Below are 18,753 nucleotides of genomic sequence, written 5' to 3'. Positions count from 1 at the left end.
GTATCGGAGTACTGCATGATATAGGTTGAATCAGACCTGAGCCAGTCGGTCCCAGTGGCTAATCGTTACTGATTCGTTTCGACAAGTAGTTTGGATGTCAACGCCTCAGCAATTCTCTGATCCAGTTCGTTCCCAGTCGATCATGCGCTACAGCAGCCTTCTCGATGAAATGATGAACCGTTTTCAGCGTGATCCCTCCCTTCTGGAATTCTCGTCCAGACCACCGCTCAACCGCCTTCTGGAGCGCCGCCCACGCCCGCTCCGTTTCCACCGACTGCCCCCGCCCACAGAGCTCCGTCAACACAAACACCACCGCATGCCACTGCGGATAGCGTTCGAAGAGCCAGGCCCACCGCGTGGTCCGCGGGTCCGTCTCCAGCAGATAGGCGAATTCCACCACTTCGATGGCGGCCAGGAAGAGCTGGTCTCGCTTCGGATCCTCCAGCGAGATCTCGATCAGCGGCATTCGAACCTTCATCGTCCCCTGCGAGAGATGCGCGATTAGCCATGATCGCGCGAGAGCGAGTCGGATGACTGTCGCCGTGACCCATTGCGCAGGGATAGAGATGTCGCAGTATTGGAGGTATCGATCTTGTAAGTGGGTACGGATTTGTTCGAGCTGGCGGAGACGCTCGTCTAGGAGGGGTGAAGTGTGGCCTTCGCTGGTGCTGGGCATGGGGTTGGAATTGAGAAACGAGCGCCGGTAGAGGACGGTCATTTCGCAGCGGATTAGGCAGAAGGTCATTTCTGTGAATTCGATGCGTTCGTCGGGCGGGATGGTTGACTCCGGGGATAGATCTGCGTCGTTGATGTTCAAGGGCAGTCTGGTGTCGTAGCAAGACTCGGTGATTAGTGTGCCGATGGCATGAAGCTCGGACGATTGACTGTCCAGCAGATAGATTGACCACCATAGTCGGCGACGCAGCTCAACCTCAAAGGGGGTGAGGTCAAAATGGGTTCCGTCGCGATGCAATCCCAGTCCCTGTGCAAGCCGATAAACCGCCGCGGTCATGGTCCAGACAAATTCAGCGTCTCCGGGGGAGCGTAGACAGGTGAGGAAGAGCACGGCTGCTTGGAGCACGGACTGGTTTCGTGTCTGGAGAAAGCCTGCTCGCGCCAGCGCCTGCTGTGTTGCGAATCGGTATCGCTGCAGGAGTGTGGAGTGATCCTGACCGAGCTCTTCGGCGCACTGTTCGGGACTCATACTGGTGACGGCGGCGAAGTAAACTGCGAAGACTACCGCCTCCGAGGCTCGGTCAATGTAGCTGGTGTTCGTAGCGGTCTTGTAGAGAAGTCTGTGTAGGGTTGGTTTATGGAAGACCATGACGACTGGTGCGACATTCTCCTCGAAAGTCTTCCATAGTATCTGACTGTCCTTTACGCTGGGATGAAAGGCCGACAGCGAAGAAGCGACGGACGAGTAGCTGAAGAGGAACTGGTTACCATTCTGCGAATATTCTTCACATTCGTCTTCATCAACACCATTGTCAGGCGAATCCACCAGGTCTTTGAGCTCTTCGATCTTTCACACAAGGGTTAGTTAGTAAGAAGGTATCCAGAGCCCGGGAAACAATGCAAAGTAATACATACCTGATTACCAAGACTAATCAGTACCTCATGCGTAACATACCGAGCGCAGCCTCCTTGCACGATCAACTTGCCCTGCTCATGTTCTACGTGACGGTCATTCTTTGCAGCCAAAGGGGCGTTCGACCGGACAGAGGCATCTTGAGACGCAGCAGCGGAACTAGCAGCAGAATCAGGATCCCCACGTTCCTGCGTCATTCCTCGGAGCTCCTGCTCTAGACCCTTCAAGCGCGAGATAAGCTCGGCCTTGAGGGGCCGTTTTTTACGCCGAGGGGCACGACCGGGGCCTGGAAATACACAATCCGAGTTGGACTTCAGGCAGCTGTCACACGGCTGGATCTTGCTACATCGGATTTTTTTCTGGTTGCAACGATGGCAGCTACGTGGGGTTGACAGAAGGCCTACACCGGGCTGCACGGCGTTAGCCATGACTATTGATGCAGTAAATTGGCCAAAGGGAGAGGCGAACGTTGCCAGGATGGAGATCCTCAGTCCACTAAAACGGGCCCTAGTTGATAATCCGGGGTTGAAATAAAGCCCGAGATCAACGGCTTTTAGTCAGACATTCCTGGTGGCTAGACCCCACCAACTGCTTGCAATCATATACCGAAGTAAATTTCAAGGCAAATTGGACTGACTGACTCTGAGCCCTAATTGTTCTTGCTTGCTCAGCGCGGGCTTAGGACAGCCCGAGGGCTGAGTAAAGACTACCTTACTCTTGCCCTAACCCTGAACCCTCGAAATCCTTTATATTTGTTTTCCAGCGATACCTACAATGAAGGCAGATACTATCCTTTTCCCTTTTTATCCCGCTTTTCGCACAATGACAGCCGTCTTAATCACCGGTGCAACCGGTAAACAAGGCGGTTCTCTCATCAAAAGCCTCATCTCCCGCAACGCCCCCTTTGAAATCCTCGCCGTCACGCGAAATCCCACCTCCACCTCCGCCCAGAACCTTCGTAGCCTCTCTCCCAGCATCAAGCTCGTCGAAGCGACCTAGATAACCCATCCACGATCTTCCAAAATGCCCAACGCCTAACTTCCTCCCCCATCTGGGGCGTCTACAGTGTCCAAGTGAGTAGTTGCTCCCTCCAACACACCCACTCACCTCACTAACCGTCCCAAAGGCCGCAATCGGAAACAACGCCGAGGAAACCCAAGGCAAATCTCTCATCGACGAAGCCCTCAAACAAAACGTCAAGTTCTTCGTCTACAGCTCCGTCGACCGCGGCGGCGAAGACGGCTCCTACACCAATCCCACCAAAATCCCCCACTTCATCAAAAAGCACAATATCGAGCACCACCTCGTCGACCGCAGCAAGAACACCTCCATGGAGTGGACGATCCTACGACCAACTGCCTTCTACGAGAACCTGACGCCCGATTTCTTCGGAAAGGTCTTCGCGACCTGCTTCAAGATGGCGGTGAAGGGGAAGAAGCTTCAGATGGTGGCGACCAGCGACATCGGGCATTTCGGCGCCGATGCCTTCCTGAACCCAGATCAGTATAAGGGGCGCGGTATCTCGTTGGCGGGAGACGAGCTGAGCTTCGAGGAGATGGAGCGGGTTTTCAGGAAGACCAGAGGGGAGTCACTGCCCATGGCGTTTCGGCCGGTGTGTTCGTTGTTCATGGCCATGATGAAGGATATGGGGTATATGTTTCGGTGGTTTTATGACGAGGGGTATGGGGCCGATGTGAGGGCTTTGAAGGAGGTTCACCCGGATATGAAGGATTTTGGAACTTGGTTGGAGACGGAGAGTGGGTTTGTGAAGCGGTGATTCTGGCATTCTGGTTTCTTTGTTTCTTTGAGGCGTTTTGCTGGAATAATGTGTAGATTTTTATCTCTGTACGAATATTGCCCTGTTTGAATATGCTTGTGGGAGATTGACAATGATACAATGGGACTTCTACCAAGAAGTCTATGTCTACAAGGATGCAAACTTCGCATATATTACAAGGCTTATAGAATAAGGAAGAAGAGCACAGGAAAATTCCTGACTATTGACTGGGCAAATTATACCAGATATATGTATTATTATCGTGTGATGATGTTAAATGTGCTGCTGGATAACGCGAAGAAGCTTTGGTAGATTATAGAAAATATCTCCCAAATTCTAGTTAAATCCGATCTCGAAGTATAAAAATAGAGATGACTATCTCGTTCATTGTTAGATCCTTGAGCAGTAACTCGAGCCCTTTAAGACTAGTCGCTACGTCCTTTACTATATTTTCAAGTGTCTCTTTCTATCTGGCTACATTGGCAGTAATGAGCCGACTGTACATTAAGCAAATCCTGTCTTGATTGTCGATAATTGGCAACGATCCGTCTATCTCTCTGGCGGATACCGCGATTCAATCTGTTTTATAAACTGCTCTCTAGGTTTCGATATAAGACATAATTCTGTTCCGCAGATCCTAAAGCAATTCGATCAGGTATCTAAGTAGCTGTAGTAACTCTTCCGTTCCCAATAATAGATAGTCTTGTGTGTCGGATATTCTCTTCGATAATCGTGTTGGCTATTGACTTGGTCAAACGACCGACTTTCTTGATTCCTACGTTCTTTTTTCTTTACATATATACCCACGATTGCCATGAACGTATATCTTTTGGTGATAGGGGACAGCTGTGAGAAGTACGTAGTGGAGTTGGTCGGTGATGGGAGTGTTTTTTGCAAACATGATCCCGGCCTCGCAAGGACTGCCCTGCCCGTCAATATGTTCTCACCTTTGCGACATGCTTTTGTTATCTGAATGGAGTTGAAGTACGTACCTACGTAAAATGATCTGCACGGCTGAATGAGGGGCAGATACTAGTAGTGGGTATCCAGATCCATGCGTGGGTGGTTTCGAGCCCGATAATTCGACCACCGTGTTGATTCACGAATACCCTCGACGTATCGGCAAATGCGGCGGTCCAAGCGAGGTGGGGTCAAAGATCGACGTGAGATCGATATATAAACCAGGCTTCCCCGTCCCTATACGTCTCGTTTGGTTTTCTCTTTCTTTTTCCTTTTTTTTCCCTTTCTAAGTACAACCACCGCTCCCTGACGCTGCCCTTCTCCCAGAATCAGATCCTCCTCAATATCTCATCATGTCTGTCACTGCTCTCAACAGGTATGTCTTACAGGACCGTCGCGAACAAGTTCCGGTCACCCCTTCGAATGTAACTAACCGTTGCCTGTGCTTCCCTTCAGTCTTACCGAGTTCCAAACTCTTATCAACTCGGACCAAGTCGTTATCATCGACTTTTGGGCTACCTGGTGTGGCCCTTGCCGGGCGATAAGCCCGGTTTTCGAACAGCTGGCCTCCATCCCAGAGTTCAGTTCGATCAAGTTTGTCAAGGTCGACACGGATGAACAGCAGGACATTGCGGAGGAAGTTGGAATCAGGTCCTTGCCAACTTTCATGGTGTTTCAGAATGGTATCAAGGTGGATGAGCTCGTGGGTGCCAGCCCCCCAGGCCTGGAACAGCTTGTTCGGAGACATGCATAAACCTCCTCGCTTGCTGAAACAGATATCCTGTCCAGCGGTTAGGCATGGAGAAGCATCGGGCAAAGCGGTATGAGATCGTCGGTTTTTAATCATATGCTTGGGCCTTCCTCATGAGTCGTGTCATTTAATATTGCTAGTATTACAAGTGCAAGGTGTATGGCTTTGGAGTATACTGTAGAGTACAGTTCGATCCCTATTCCCCTTGGCGTTAGGTAGCCTTATTTAGCGTAATCCCGTCCTCAGAATAGGATGGCTGAAGGTATATATACCGATACCGAGCCCCTGCCTTGAGAGCCGTTGATCGACAGACAATGGCCGATAGCGCAAGTGCTAGTGTTGGCGAGGGAAACTCAGCAGGAGTCTGCTCTCAAGGTGTCGTCCGACGTTTGAGAGCCGCGGTAAGGGCTCACATGGCCTTTTGCGATTTCCTTTGTCTTGGACTTGGTGAACATGGAGAAGGCGGGTCGCATGACCATAAAGCTCCCTGCTATGATGCCTATCCCGGTTTCCACGTCGGAAGTTACTGCGACTATAGTTGTTTCGTCTGGCTGAAGTGTTAGATTGGATATAGCAAAAGATACCAAGGGCGTGTGGCCTTACACAGAAAGCTGGCCTCTGTCATTAGATGAGTGAAGGGAATTCGAGCGATGACAGCTGCAAATGCCCTGCAAGAAATTAGTTCGTACCTGGAAGCGATAGAATTCGGGGCTATGGGAGACGAACAGGCAGCCAAGTCCAAGAAGGCCAGCAATTGCAAACTTGGTGCGGCGATTCAGCTCGAGATGGTTGATGAAGAGCGCAGGTAGAATGCCGATAGCAAGGTCAAACACGGCTTCTATCACGCTATAGAAGTAGATGACCCTGACCTCAATCTCATTGTGGCATATCCCTTGGCCTGACGTTTTGTCCCAATAGTAGGAAACGGGTGAACACCGAAACGTGGCGAAGAAGAATGCAAAAACACCCGCCACGGTAGACAAGGCGATGGTACCGTAGAGAAAGTACAAATGGACCCTGCTGGGGGCAAAACGAGCGAGTGTAATGCCAATGGATAACCGCATGACGGTAGTGGTAAACGTGTAGGATAGTTGACCCAGCCACCAGCACTATATACTTAGGCGATCAATGTCTTATCTATACGGTGAGAAACAAGGCACACTCACCAGCATCGCGCGTTGGAAATCCTTGGGTCGATCATGGAAGTCCGCCGTTTTTCGACCAATACCATATACTCCCCCGATGATCCCACTACAGCCGGAACGACGATAACCGCAAGGCTTCTACCGTGCAGCATGATGGGCGCAGCGTGAGGTGTATGAGTACTTACGTTGCTTGGAAGTAACCGCAGGTGCAGCTGGTTAATTATACGGCCATGTTACCTCAGCAAGTCCCTGGCACTGCCAAGTTTCTAATTGTTTTGAGGGTCGTCGGAGATATTCTCCGAGTCGACGACCATTCATCGGCCACAACAGTGATCGGACGTTGTGTAGTAAATCGCCACGGTGATAGGTCATAGTGGCTCATCAACTATTACTGGGCTATTGAAATAGAATCAGAATAACCGACCTCGTGTGATGTGGCATGGTGAGATCTGAAGAATATGCAATCTATATAGATAGTTGCCGGGATGCGTATATTGGAGTACACCACACCGCACTGCTGAAAGATCTAATAAAACCTTGACAAATACTTTCACCGTGGATGTTCACGCCATTCTTGGGGGAGCGTCCTTCTAGGGCTTTTTACAGTCTTAACAGGCTTGCTGATCTGTCGCCACCCCGCAATTGGGACAGATTTTCATGAACATGGCTTTCATTCAGCAGCAAGGGACTTGACAATATGCATATACTTACTTCTAGCCATCAACAAGTACTGCTTGGATGTACTGGTCGACGACCCATTACGTATCTCGGTTGCAAAGTAGTTAATTATAGTCTTTTACAACACTGCATAAAGATATTGTATTGGATGCATGATCAATAAGGGGGAGACAGCGGCTAGCTGCAACACCAGCACTAGTAGACTGACTCTATTGGGATATTGTCCCGCATGGGCCGAACAGGGCCAAGTTCTGCCAAGATATCTACCAAGGGGAACTGCGTTATAACCTTCGTGTGTGATTCTGGGAGAAGCTTCAGCTTCGAGATATCTTGGGAGCACCGCTCTCGGGTGCGATTTAGGGGAACAAAAGTCTGTCAGGAGTTAATCAAAGGTCTGTGCATATGAGCCCAGGCATTCCACGTTCCCTGAAGGCTATGGCTAGCAGTTTATGCGAATTCAAGTCGGCCGGCGATATAACAGTCGTGGATTCCAGATATGACAAATTTGCCCCAGAGGGTCGTAAGTAATGAACCTCTGCTGGGTTACAGCACTGTCGCACATTTCACCTTACTGTTCTTGGAATACATCTTAAAACTAACCCATTTTACGGGGGATTGAAGTTAAAACAACGTCCCTCAAGCTTACGCTTTCGATATAATATCAGCCGGTTTGGGATCACCATGGCATATGGTGATGGCCTAGATATATAGCTCCCAATTTTGACACAAGAAAGGTGATCTGTGAATTGCCTCATAATCCCCCATTAATTCTTAAGCATAGTCCTTGCTACAGTGTGTATCTGAACTGGGCCGATCCTTCGAGCAGCATCAGGCCCCGGCGAGCTTTCCGATTGGCAAAAACGAAGTATACGCTCAAAGCTAGGACCAGCACAATAATCAAGGCCGATGCACTGTTGCCATATGACTCAGGTTAGGGATGCAGTCTGAGAGGGACGCGACAGGGTACTCACACAAGGCTGGCATAGATCCCAGGATAATATTCAGGTGCATCTTGGGAGCGGAAGACCAAGGACCCAGCGATTCCGCCAATCCCACCCATTCCGATCATCATTGCACTCGCAAACGCTCGTTTCCACTGACCGCGGATATTGCCCGCCTGGTATGCTAGAGCAGTGGGTGCGCTGGCGTTTACTCCACCTGTCACCAGAAACACCCCAAAATATCGAACACCGTTGCCTTTGGCTAACCCCATCAGTGAAATCCCCACTAGTTGCATTAAAGCGTTAACGATAAGAATTGGCCCTCGTAGCCGGTACTTGTCGCCAAACCAGCCCTCAAAGATCATGAGAATACAAGCCCATACGTATGGCGGTGCACTCAGATACTGCGATTCCCCGACGCTAAACCCCATCCCATTGCGTAAGATCAATGGAAGAAAGTATCCGATGGCGTACGTCACAGTCATCAGGCAACTAATCTTGCTGTTAGGTTGTCTGTTGCTCTGTTTGGGGGAGATTCAATACCAGAATATAAGTCCATAGCCCCAGAGCCGAATGTCCGCCACATGTCGAAGAAAGTTCTTGATCGAGAAGTCTTCGGGCTCAGCATCCCCTCTGTCTCTATTCACGCGGCGGATGACGAAGGCACACTCTCTTTCATTGAGAAATCTCCATGATCGATGTGCTTTGTCGGGAAAGTCTACAAGCATCACAAATGCCAAAACGCCTATAGCCAACGTGATCTTTGCGAGTTGGAATATCCCTCGGTCAGCCTTCATATACTGTAATCAATATGGATCATGCCAACGGACCACGCCTTCAATAATAAAAATCCATCTCCACCCTGCAAGATTCTGGATGCCATCCATGTGGGTAAGTCCATATGCAAGAATGTTGGCAATTGCTTGCGAGAAGAGACCAATTGAGTAGAACATCGAAAATCTCTTGTGCATGTCATCTGAGTCCTGTTAGTGTCGTTATATCTAGGAAATCGTCGTCCCTGATGCCACTTTACATCTAGAATACCAGCATGACAGTAGATATACCACGCCTGGGAAATAGCCACTTTCAAAGGCCCCCAAGAATATCCGCGCGATGAGGGCATGCTGCCATGCTTTCGTGAATCCTATACCCTGCAGGTATTGTTAACTATTATCCACCCTAAAACGTCGATAACGTACAATGGTAATGCCTCCCCAACACATAACCATTGTGGTCAGGAAGTTTCGTGGGCCAAACTTCCGAATCGTAGCGGTCACGAATGGCTGGCAGAGTACGTATGGTATGAAAAAGATGAGCATTACCAAAGACTTGGCCAGACCGGTTAGACAGGGTAATCATGGTATGTCGGGGTCGGAAACGTACATAGCGATATCCTTCAGTCATTTCCAGATCCTCGTTCATCCTAAAACCGTCAGTGACTTCCATACGGAAATGAAATAGCGATGAGCAGAACAGAATGGACGGCTAGTGCGCAGCTACCCTACCCTGCTATCGAGGCAGTCGAAACGTTAGATCTGTCCATCAAGCTGATGCAGTACCCGAGTCCGGCGATCACAACAAGCCTTCGATCGACGCGATGGACAATCTTTCTTTGCTCCTCGTAGGTATATTCTTCATCGTCATCAATGTTTGTCAGCCCATGCTCAAGCTTGTTAGTGGGAAGGTCTTTCTCGTTGGAATACGGAGCCATGATAGTTAGAATAAGAAGGTCAATGGTAGCGAGAAATGTCCAGGAATCTATCTGCCTTTATAGATCCTATCCTTGGGTTCAACACGGACTCATCCCCGCAAATTGCCTCCTCGCCTATCTATATGGGCATAAAAGAATTTAAGTGGCCGCCAGTGTTTGTGATAAGAACTCTTGGAAGGATTAGGTTGGTCGGTTCGTGCGTGCTACTTCTAGAACCCGAGCCTACAAGGCGATGCTCCTCCCTACGCCTTGCATTTGACAGTGTTCCTGGGTGTTCATGACTCGACCTTCATATATTTTAGTAGAGATTGTGCTTACGACATGTCAAATGGTGTATCTGCAGTTGGAGATAAATGTAAGTGTGTTAATGGGGAATCTGGAAGCTCTATGTTACATGTATGTAGGGCTACCCGAATGTGTCGTGCCTCTTGTCCAAAATCCAGTATTGATTTCGGCGCTAGATCTAGTCGCCGTGCTAACAAACCTACAATACTACTGTTATAACATGAGTGCCAAATTGAAACGTTCCCAATGCCGAGAAATCGTCCGCTTAGTTGATTACCCAAGAGTGACTTAGCAGCCTTTCCCCATGTCGAAAGTAGGTAGGTGTACAAACGGCCGGCAGTTACGGTCTCTATGCTACGGCTTGTAAATTGTGCACTGAGTATTTTCACTCTTTTGGGATTACAAAGAGTCGTCCTATTAGAGGAAACTCCTGGTTTTACCCCAGACTGCTTTTTTCTGCAAAGTGCGGAATGTTTAATCAGGGTACAGCATGGAATTAATCTGCCAGATACTCTATGTGGGATCGTGGATCTAGATGTCGCCAATTTCGGAGCGAGGCTAGGGCATTTAGGTATGTCTGTCTGTGACCATTTTCTATTGGTATAGTTGATTTTAACAAGTATCTTCCTAGTCTTCCTCCCAGCCAACCGGTCATATATATAAGTGCCAACCCCTCTTGTTTGATATGTGGTTTGATACTCATATGTTGCTGTATATCGGCCATATGTTTCCATGACAAGCAGGGAAAGTTTTGGACGAAGGGTGGGAATATATTTATGGAGCACAGACGATTTGTATCTTCCGCACCGCGGAAAGATGCTCCGCCCCTTTTCTTTCTTTTTGGTTTTTTCTTTTTCTTTTTTTTTTTCTTGGTTCCCCTGCCCTAACACATTGGCTGCTGTTACTGCGTCGCCGTCTCTCTCCTCGTTTAAAATGTATTTGAACTGAGATTATATGTGGACCTACTGCCTGACTGTTATCTCCTTCGATGTGATAGGACACCGAATCCCTCTCCAAGCATGATACGGAAGCTGCCGAGCCTCGTCTACTACTAGTGACGAAGCTCGCATTTTCCACAGTTGCCATCCTCTACCACACGGGCGCTCTGCTAATCTCGGAGTTCGTCCCGCAAGAGTGCGGAATTTGCCGCTGTCTTGATTAGAATGTGGGGAATGGGGTACCAGTACTTCATCTAGAGACATACTGTGTGACTTTCTTTGTTCTTGCCATAGAAAGGGGCTTAATATAGGTACGTCCTAACCCCCCAAAATTTCCAGAGTGGATCCCTGTACTGCTTGGGGGTGAACCTCCGGCTTTGCTTTCAACATCACTGCACCTACAAAAGTCATATCAAGTTGTTCTATGGCGCTAGCAATAGAGGGGTCTAAAGGCTCACTGGGGTTTGAGATATTTTCCTGAGAAAATGTGGCCATAGATTTCCCGGTTCCAATAATGCCAGAGTGTTTTGTATGAATATAGTATGTTACCTATATTAATGGGGTATATACAAAAGTCCACATGGAGGGACAGCAGACTTATTATTGAAAGATTGAGGGTTGAGTTTATCTCGATACATTAATGGAGATTTAGATGCACCCCAGGTAATCAAGGTTCAGTGCGCCAGGTGTGCTGGAATATCTGTAGTATGATGCGCCACCTCGTTGGCGAGAGATCAATATCTATCTATCCGTGTCAAGATCCTCCCGGCTCTTTACTTTTCGTCAATGATATACTGTGTTATGGTACTGCGACAAAGTACTTTCACAATCAAATTTAACCAGAAATTCTTGACCCTCCATATAGGCTGGACATGCAATGTGCATAGAAGCCCATTCTGTGCTTTGTGACGCCGTAGATTAAGGGGGTGAGACTGGTGGCTGTTCGTATTGGCCTGGGGATAATGGTAGCCAGTTTACGGTATCATGCCTGGTAGCCCCTGCGGAAGACTACCAGCACCTTGAAGATTGGATAACCCAGACAATGGCCCGCCAGACATGATAGGAACAGACAACGGAAAAGTCCCAATGTTGAAATGATGTACCAGAGTGAGTGTGAATGCACGAGCAATCTGATATTCGCCCTGGACATTTGGGGGAAGGCCATCATAGCCCACGGGACACGCTATCGGTGCGCATTCATAATTCTTGTGCGGCTCGACCAGATGCACTGGTGAATCCAGGGTGCTCCATCCGGGAATCGCCTCTCGCAATAACGCATTGTATGTATTAGTGCTGACGGGGAGATCTTCCCGGCCGCTGATAAAGGTTCGCTGGGGAACCAGGCCATGTCGTTGAAGCCCAGCATCAGAAGTATCGAGTCGGCAGTGCCAACATAAGCAGAAGACAAGCGATCGCCAAGCAAAGGTAGGGATTGGTAACAAGCCTTGGGGCAAAAAGCCGCCTTAGAGGCAGGATCATTATGAATCGTACTCGCAAATTTGAGATGGCATTTTCTGGGGAAGTACGGGGGCTTTGATTATTTTTACTGGGCGCAAATTTTCAAGGCACGAAAAACAGTCCAAAGGGCTAGTAAGCGCTTGCAAGCGCTTGCGAGGGCAGTGAGAACGATGTCCATATCATGGCCTTCGATTGTGTAGGCACGGGTGCTTTCTTTTGACTATAAATGGTACATGTTTCTCTGGGTGCCCACTCGAGTCATAATTTAAGTCACATTTGCTTCTTAGCTTGTAGACTACGGATGATAAATCACAAATTGAACGCGCACGATGTAAATTAAATCACATGAGGGGAAGCCAACGCCCTAAGTTCCAACTCATTTAGTACCTGGATAATGTGAGAAGGGAAAATTCCAGGCGGCCCCTCGAACTCCCAACCGAAAACCACGTCAAATAGACTTGCTTCCTTTGCTCCCTTTCCCCTGTCTTAGTGCCATTTAGCGTTTTCTCCACTTGATACGGTATGACAGCCGGATTGGGCTACTGGACCCTTGGTTTGCGCGCTATTAAATCCGGGATGCGAACCACTAATGGCATCAAGATGAAAAGTGGGACGCAGTCCGATCACAATGATTCGCAGCACATCGAGTGTTGATCATGTCTTGACGTCAAAAAGACCAGTGTTCTGGGTCTACTAGCTAATGTCAAACCTTGCTTACTATGCGAATGCGAAGAGGAAATCTCTGCACTGACTTGCATCGACCGAGCACCTATCTGACCTGACAGATGAATTCGTCCCACAAGAACAATCCACGAGTTCGGCTTAAGCTTGCGGTGTGCCGGATCATCGTTTTGAAGAATGCAGCGTAGATCATGGTTTGATTTTGGCCTAGAACAATCGATCACTGCCGTATCGGCTATTTGACTTTTCAATCGCGGTGCTTCCTTTTCTCCAACCTCGCATTGGAACATTTCATTCTTTTCCTTCACTCATCTCATCCCTTACTCGCGGTTTCATGCATGGGATCTGACCCAGGAGTCGGCCATTCGTTACTTACCACGCGGGCTCCGGACGACGAGCTACATCCAAAGAATGGTAGCCTCAGCGCCGTGGAAAAATATATCATATCCGTGTTTGTCGCCATTGCATGGTACAATGCTGCTGAGCTGATCGTTTTCTGTCTATCGACGTTCAAGTCCTACCGAGGATGCTACTTCTGGAGCTTATTCATCGCGTCGCTCAGTCTCTTCCCAATATGCCTCGGTTACATCTTCTACATCTTTTATCTGGGGATACCGTATTATCTCTCGATCTCCTTGATCATTGTGAGCTGGTCTTGTATGGTGACCGGCCATTCTCTCATTCTATGGTCGCGATTACACCTCATCATACGCTCGCCCAGAGTGCTCAACCTGACGCTGGCAATGATCATTCTTGACGGAATCGTACTCCATACCTCCACTGCCGTCCTACTGTACGGGGGCCACTCGCATAATGCCGTCATGGCGAGCCGGTCTACGAGAGGGTATAATATTATGGAGCGGGTTCAGCTGGTAGTGTTCTGCGTCCAAGAATTGCTGATCTCCGGCATATACCTGTGGGAAACGGCAAAGATGCTGCGCCTGCATCCCAGTCCACTTCACTATAAAATTCTCAGCCAGTTCTTGGTTATCAATATTTTCATCATTATACTCGATGTGGCTGTTGTCGGGATTCAATTCGCAGGGTACTATGCCTTTCAAGTGACCTTCAAACCGGTGGCATACAGCCTCAAGTTTAAACTAGAGTACGCCATTCTGGGCCGCCTAATAGCTCTTGCCACGAGTCCCTCCAATTCTGAGCCATTCCCGTCCAGTTCGCTGGGGTCGACCGGTGCAGTTGAAAGCTGGCCTGTTCATGGGAGGCGACAACGGGTCGTCGTATCGGAACCTTCCGAGCGAGGGCGGGAAAAATGAAGGCTTTGACGTGAATCTTTTTTTATAGACAGTTATCAAATGGTTCAAAACAAGGGAAGCCCTAAAATCTCACATCATTCACCTGGATCATGTAACAGCCAACCAGTACGGACGTAGTGATGGTCTAAACAATAGCTGATGGCTCAAATCTGCACTGCAAGAGGCGTCTAGACTAATCAATACCGCCCTTGTCATGATAGGCGCAACAACATACAGAGACCACCCCAAGATACCCCGGGATCCTCACTCGACTAGGTTCTGCACGATCATGCGACCTGATCAGTCGAGGACCGTGCTCTGCAACGAACAGGTCAGACTGGGGACATCTGGGGCAGGAGCTGGATATCGCAAAGGGATTCCTTGATCCGGACCGGCTTCCCCTTGGGGGGTGATTTTCCGCACTGCTCCGCTGGAATTCCTATGGGATTAGGTAGCCTGCGCTGGAATAGCAGAATGAGAAAGCTTCGACATCGTTGCGGAGTCAGCAGAACAATAGTCCTCAGGGCACACGGTCTACAGTAGTCTCAATGTTGCAGAAATACTACGGTGGTGATATGAGAATACTGGTGGCAGTAGGGCATCTATGACGATTAAACTACCGACTTCTCAATGACCTTTACAATCTCTAGGATTGATATTTCGCTAACACGATTCTCTTCCATTGGACTATACTGGTTTTACTCGCCAAGGACTCACAAAGATAGAAAAGAGCAAAAGACGAACAGAGAAACAGTGGATACAGCAATGATCAAAAAACGCGACGAGACATCTGCATGGGCAAATCACCCGCATTCGAGTTGAATCGTTCCTGCGTCTCTAACTGGAAACCCTCCTCTAGCTTTCCATCAAAGAACTTCACAATAGTAGCAATTACAACCGTTTGTTCAAAATAGGCGATGTTCCGTCCAATGCACGCGCGAGGCCCAGTGCTAAACGGGAGATGGCCGTTCATCATCCTCTTCTTCTCCTCCGGATCCTCGGTGAGCCAGCGATCGGGGATGTACTCGGCTGCCTGTTTGAAGACGGTCTGGTCCCGCAGAAGGGAGTATGTGGGCACCGAAACAATGACATCTTCAGGGATAAACTGGCCGCAGATTTCTCTCCCACCCTTGGGGACAATCCGCGGCAGACCGAAGGAGCTTGCTGGGCGGACTCGGAGGGACTCTTCAATGCAGGCGCGAAGGTATGGCAGCGTTGACACTACGGCGTAGGTCGGTATATCGTTTCCGGGCACAGCGGCCATGATCTCGTCACGGAGCTTCTGCAGTACTGGCGGGTGGCTATACAGCAAGTAGGTTGTGTTGGTCATAGCTGCTGTCGTTGTTTCCGTCCCGGCATTCATCATGGATGAACACTCTGCCAAGATCGCTCCAAATGGCAGGTTGAGGTCCTGGCCCTTGCTGTCGCGGAGTAAGCGTTGGAATAAATTATCCTCGGCTTTTGGCGTTTCGAATCGCTTTTTCGTATTGTGGTACACGATGTTGTCCCAGTCCGCGCCCTTCTTCTTGTACAGGTGGTACTGTGCTATTTTCCCGAGAGTAGGCGCAATATGGGAGAATATCGCCAGCAGGTTATTGATCACAGTTGAATCCAGAAGGGAGTCGATAAAGGGGGCCTTGTATGTACGGCCATCCTTTGACTCTGCAACAAGGATATCATCCCCTCGCTCAAGACAGCCGAGCTTGTGTCCGTAGAGCAGTTGTCCAAAGATATCGATTAACATATAGTTCAAGAGACGTCGTATGTTGGCCATTTCACCTGCAGCCTCGTGGCGATCGAGAACATTCAGAAGGTTCGACAGGTTCTCTTGCAGTAAAGGCTCAAACGCCACGACAGTTTTGGCGGCAAAGGTATGTGCAAGCATTTTTCGCTTTGCCTGATGCTCGGACTTGTCGCGGGTATCTGCCAGGTTCCGGTGAGGGCCTGCAGCTGCATCATACCAGTCGGCCTTGAGCATGTTGGCTCCATGGCCGTAAATCTGCTGTGGTGCTCGCGGGTCGAGAATAGAGATGTGGTTGGGAGCAATTCGAACATGTGTCCCGAGTCTTTCATGAGCGTCATGCACCGCGGCGTAGTGCTTGAATCGAACGTTGTGCCAGGCACGACAGATAGGGCTGATGGCAGCAATAGATGGCGAGGGGAACTCCCGTAGGCCATGTGGGTCCCAAAGATAATAGACCAACGGGGTCAATATCAGGGCCACCGTTGATAGGCCTAGGATGGGCAGTGCAAGGGACAGCAGCATCTTGAGAAACGTAATGGTTGATAGGAGGCCAAAGATGATGCTGGCCTAAGTCCTTTATATCGTGCCACATCACTTTCATGTCTTTTTGGTATGGAAAGGACAACGACATCACACGCTCACTTTGGCTTCCTTGGACCCTACTCTGCTGTATTCCGCCAGCTGAGAAAGTCAAAGCCCATGACCTTCTCAGGCTGCGGCGTTGGTTTCCTTTTGGGTTGATCTTTCCGCCCGATTACTATATGTAGTAAACTACGCCGCACGCGGGCGGCGGAGGAAGACAAAACGGGTGTCGATTCTTCCGCCTTGCCCTAATGTTAACGAATGCATGCTTGAATTCGGTCTATGGCTCATCAACACTATAGACAACCACGGCAGGCTTGATCAGGTTTGCGCGTATATCAACATTGTTTAGCATGTCATTACTCTCCGCTCTCCGCACCGCATCCTCCATTGTCTTCTCAATCCCACTCTCCAAGTGCCGCCGCGCGATGCGCCTCCTCGCCACCTCCATATCAACATCCACGAACCACGTATCGTCCACATAGTCGCCGATCTCAGACCACGGCCGCATATTGTATGCTAGATAGTTCCCTTCCATAATGATCAACGAAACGTCCGGCGACACTTCGATCGCCCCCTCCACCGGGTCACCGACCGCGTGGTCGAACTGCGGCGCATAGATCACTTCCCTCTGGACCGCTTTACTCAGGTGCAGGGCTTTGACGAGCTGCAGCACACCCGATGCGTTGAAGGTCCAATGCGCGCCGCGCCGCGCGTATGCTTCGTCGGGATCTGCGAGCCCGTCTAGGTACTTCTTGGGGTAGTGGAAGCCGTCCATGGGGAGGGCAATGGCAAAGGGCTTTGCTGCGAGTGCGTTGAGCCGTGCGATGACGGTCGCTGCAATACTCGATTTGCCTGCGCCTGGCGGACCGCTCAGAGCGATGATTACCCGCTTAAGGGGACCGGGGTGGTCGCTGCTTTGCTGGGCTTGGGAGATGTGCAGGGCCCGGGCGACGAGGGTTTGGTAGACGGCTTCCATGGTGGCGGCGAGTTGTGGTTGGAAGGAAGCTAGCTTGCATCAGGAGGGTCGCGTCAACTCACACGTGAATACAACGATAGTTGGATGTCTCTATTTATTCGGACAGCCCCTCTTACCCCCCGTCGGGCGACTGTGCACCGATTGTGGATGACCTAGTATGGCGGGATGGATCCATGCCGGATGGATTGCCGAAAATGGACGTCGCTCCACTGTAGTTCGACTATACCTACACAACATTCGTTTAGCCACGAGGGAAGTTAGAAACAAAGGCAATTTATAGATGTTCTAGTGACTGGTATAACCAACAATTGAATAAGGCGGAATAGAAGCTTTAATCAATATGTCCTATACACATACACACTTTGTCCTCCGTGCCCTTCACTTTTCCCTACATCACATACCTGTTGAAAGTATACTTTTCAGTCATCACTCCAGCAATAAGACTAGCCTGCTGTGTAACTCACTACTCGCCCAGGCCTCTCAAATTAGCCCTTTGGGAACTATGCTTACTCCACCGCCTGTGAGTTCCTCGCCGCTGCAGCTTCTGCTGTAAGTTTGAGGGCCGCCGGTGCGTCATCTTTTGGCATATACAATTCTACAAGCTGGAAAGGTCAGTTGGTTAAAGAAAGCAAGTGTATAGTGAGTAGCACACTGCCTACCTGAAAATGAGGACAAAAGGAGAACTGCTGGTTGTTAAGCAACAAGGTAAGTTAAGTTAATTCTTTGGTTAAAGCCTGGTAGGTGCTGCAGTGCTATAGACATTTAGCCCCAAACGCCTGGACCAGCGCGGCGTGCTTCCAAGGCTGGATACTGTTGGAATCATCACCCCAGCCGTGTATATACTGTTCGATAGTGCACCCGTCGTTGCAGGTCACAAATCTAGATCTTATTAGCAAAGCAAAGTAAAGCGTCCGGAGGAGGCTTAGTGATTTGGACTGACACGATAGGGCTTAAGATTTGACGTATCATTGTGCTCGCTTCCTGTAACCGTCATCTGGGAGCTACCATCTCCCATAAAAAGTATTATCCGCCGATTCTCAGCTTCTCGGACGGCCAATGCAGCCCCAAGGTATGCGCCGACAGAATACCCAATGCTACCCCGGAGGACCTGACTGAAGGCTGTGATACCCCTTGGAAATCTCGCTTCTCATATTCCGACGTTTGCAGTACCTGTCTCAGTAATTTGACAATATCGCCCTCCTGTAGCCAATTACCAACCACAGGCCATAGCCAAGAGTGAGTGATGGGTCCATCTCTGGACTCGATGATGCCACTATGGATT

The 18,753-nt window shown here is 49.5% G+C and overlaps 8 protein-coding genes across 8 annotated transcripts; 3 read left to right on the top strand and 5 right to left on the bottom strand.

Moving 5' to 3' along the window:
* Positions 1 to 97: 97 nt before the first annotated feature.
* On the bottom strand, positions 98 to 2,016 carry ABOM_008349 (Zn(II)2Cys6 transcription factor; the record flags this gene model as incomplete). The annotated part of the gene is made up of 2 exons (XM_022535478.1): positions 98 to 1,522; positions 1,591 to 2,016. 2 exons carry the CDS (start codon positions 2,014 to 2,016, stop codon positions 98 to 100), a joined length of 1,851 nt encoding a protein of 616 aa, XP_022386219.1.
* Positions 2,017 to 2,410: 394 nt separating this feature from the next.
* Positions 2,411 to 3,365, top strand: ABOM_008348 (nucleoside-diphosphate-sugar epimerase family protein; the record flags this gene model as incomplete). Its single annotated transcript, XM_022535477.1, has 3 exons — positions 2,411 to 2,506; positions 2,563 to 2,661; positions 2,715 to 3,365. 3 exons carry the CDS (start codon positions 2,411 to 2,413, stop codon positions 3,363 to 3,365), a joined length of 846 nt encoding a protein of 281 aa, XP_022386218.1.
* Positions 3,366 to 4,678: 1,313 nt separating this feature from the next.
* ABOM_008347 (thioredoxin family protein) lies at positions 4,679 to 5,079 on the top strand (the record flags this gene model as incomplete). Its single annotated transcript, XM_022535476.1, has 2 exons — positions 4,679 to 4,701; positions 4,782 to 5,079. The coding sequence occupies 2 exons, from the start codon at positions 4,679 to 4,681 to the stop codon at positions 5,077 to 5,079; spliced, it is 321 nt and encodes a 106-aa protein (XP_022386217.1).
* A 350-nt stretch (positions 5,080 to 5,429) lies between these two features.
* Positions 5,430 to 6,140, bottom strand: ABOM_008346 (uncharacterized protein; the record flags this gene model as incomplete). The annotated part of the gene is made up of 3 exons (XM_022535475.1): positions 5,430 to 5,623; positions 5,680 to 5,744; positions 5,803 to 6,140. The coding sequence occupies 3 exons, from the start codon at positions 6,138 to 6,140 to the stop codon at positions 5,430 to 5,432; spliced, it is 597 nt and encodes a 198-aa protein (XP_022386216.1).
* A 1,546-nt stretch (positions 6,141 to 7,686) lies between these two features.
* On the bottom strand, positions 7,687 to 9,551 carry ABOM_008345 (phthalate transporter; the record flags this gene model as incomplete). The annotated part of the gene is made up of 8 exons (XM_022535474.1): positions 7,687 to 7,810; positions 7,871 to 8,332; positions 8,384 to 8,601; positions 8,671 to 8,816; positions 8,874 to 8,991; positions 9,040 to 9,168; positions 9,224 to 9,263; positions 9,346 to 9,551. The coding sequence occupies 8 exons, from the start codon at positions 9,549 to 9,551 to the stop codon at positions 7,687 to 7,689; spliced, it is 1,443 nt and encodes a 480-aa protein (XP_022386215.1).
* A 3,700-nt stretch (positions 9,552 to 13,251) lies between these two features.
* On the top strand, positions 13,252 to 14,187 carry ABOM_008344 (uncharacterized protein; the record flags this gene model as incomplete). The annotated part of the gene is made up of 1 exon (XM_022535473.1): positions 13,252 to 14,187. One exon carries the CDS (start codon positions 13,252 to 13,254, stop codon positions 14,185 to 14,187), a length of 936 nt encoding a protein of 311 aa, XP_022386214.1.
* Positions 14,188 to 14,935: 748 nt separating this feature from the next.
* Positions 14,936 to 16,432, bottom strand: ABOM_008343 (uncharacterized protein; the record flags this gene model as incomplete). Its single annotated transcript, XM_022535472.1, has 1 exon — positions 14,936 to 16,432. The coding sequence occupies one exon, from the start codon at positions 16,430 to 16,432 to the stop codon at positions 14,936 to 14,938; it is 1,497 nt and encodes a 498-aa protein (XP_022386213.1).
* A 340-nt stretch (positions 16,433 to 16,772) lies between these two features.
* Positions 16,773 to 17,471, bottom strand: ABOM_008342 (uncharacterized protein; the record flags this gene model as incomplete). Its single annotated transcript, XM_022535471.1, has 1 exon — positions 16,773 to 17,471. The coding sequence occupies one exon, from the start codon at positions 17,469 to 17,471 to the stop codon at positions 16,773 to 16,775; it is 699 nt and encodes a 232-aa protein (XP_022386212.1).
* Positions 17,472 to 18,753: the final 1,282 nt, after the last annotated feature.

The sequence above is a fragment of the Aspergillus bombycis genome (assembly GCF_001792695.1).
Source record: "Aspergillus bombycis strain NRRL26010 chromosome Unknown contig00088, whole genome shotgun sequence".
Lineage (NCBI taxonomy): Eukaryota > Fungi > Ascomycota > Eurotiomycetes > Eurotiales > Aspergillaceae > Aspergillus > Aspergillus bombycis.
Note: the sequence above shows the minus strand (reverse complement) of the source record. Positions and strands in the feature narration are given on the sequence as shown.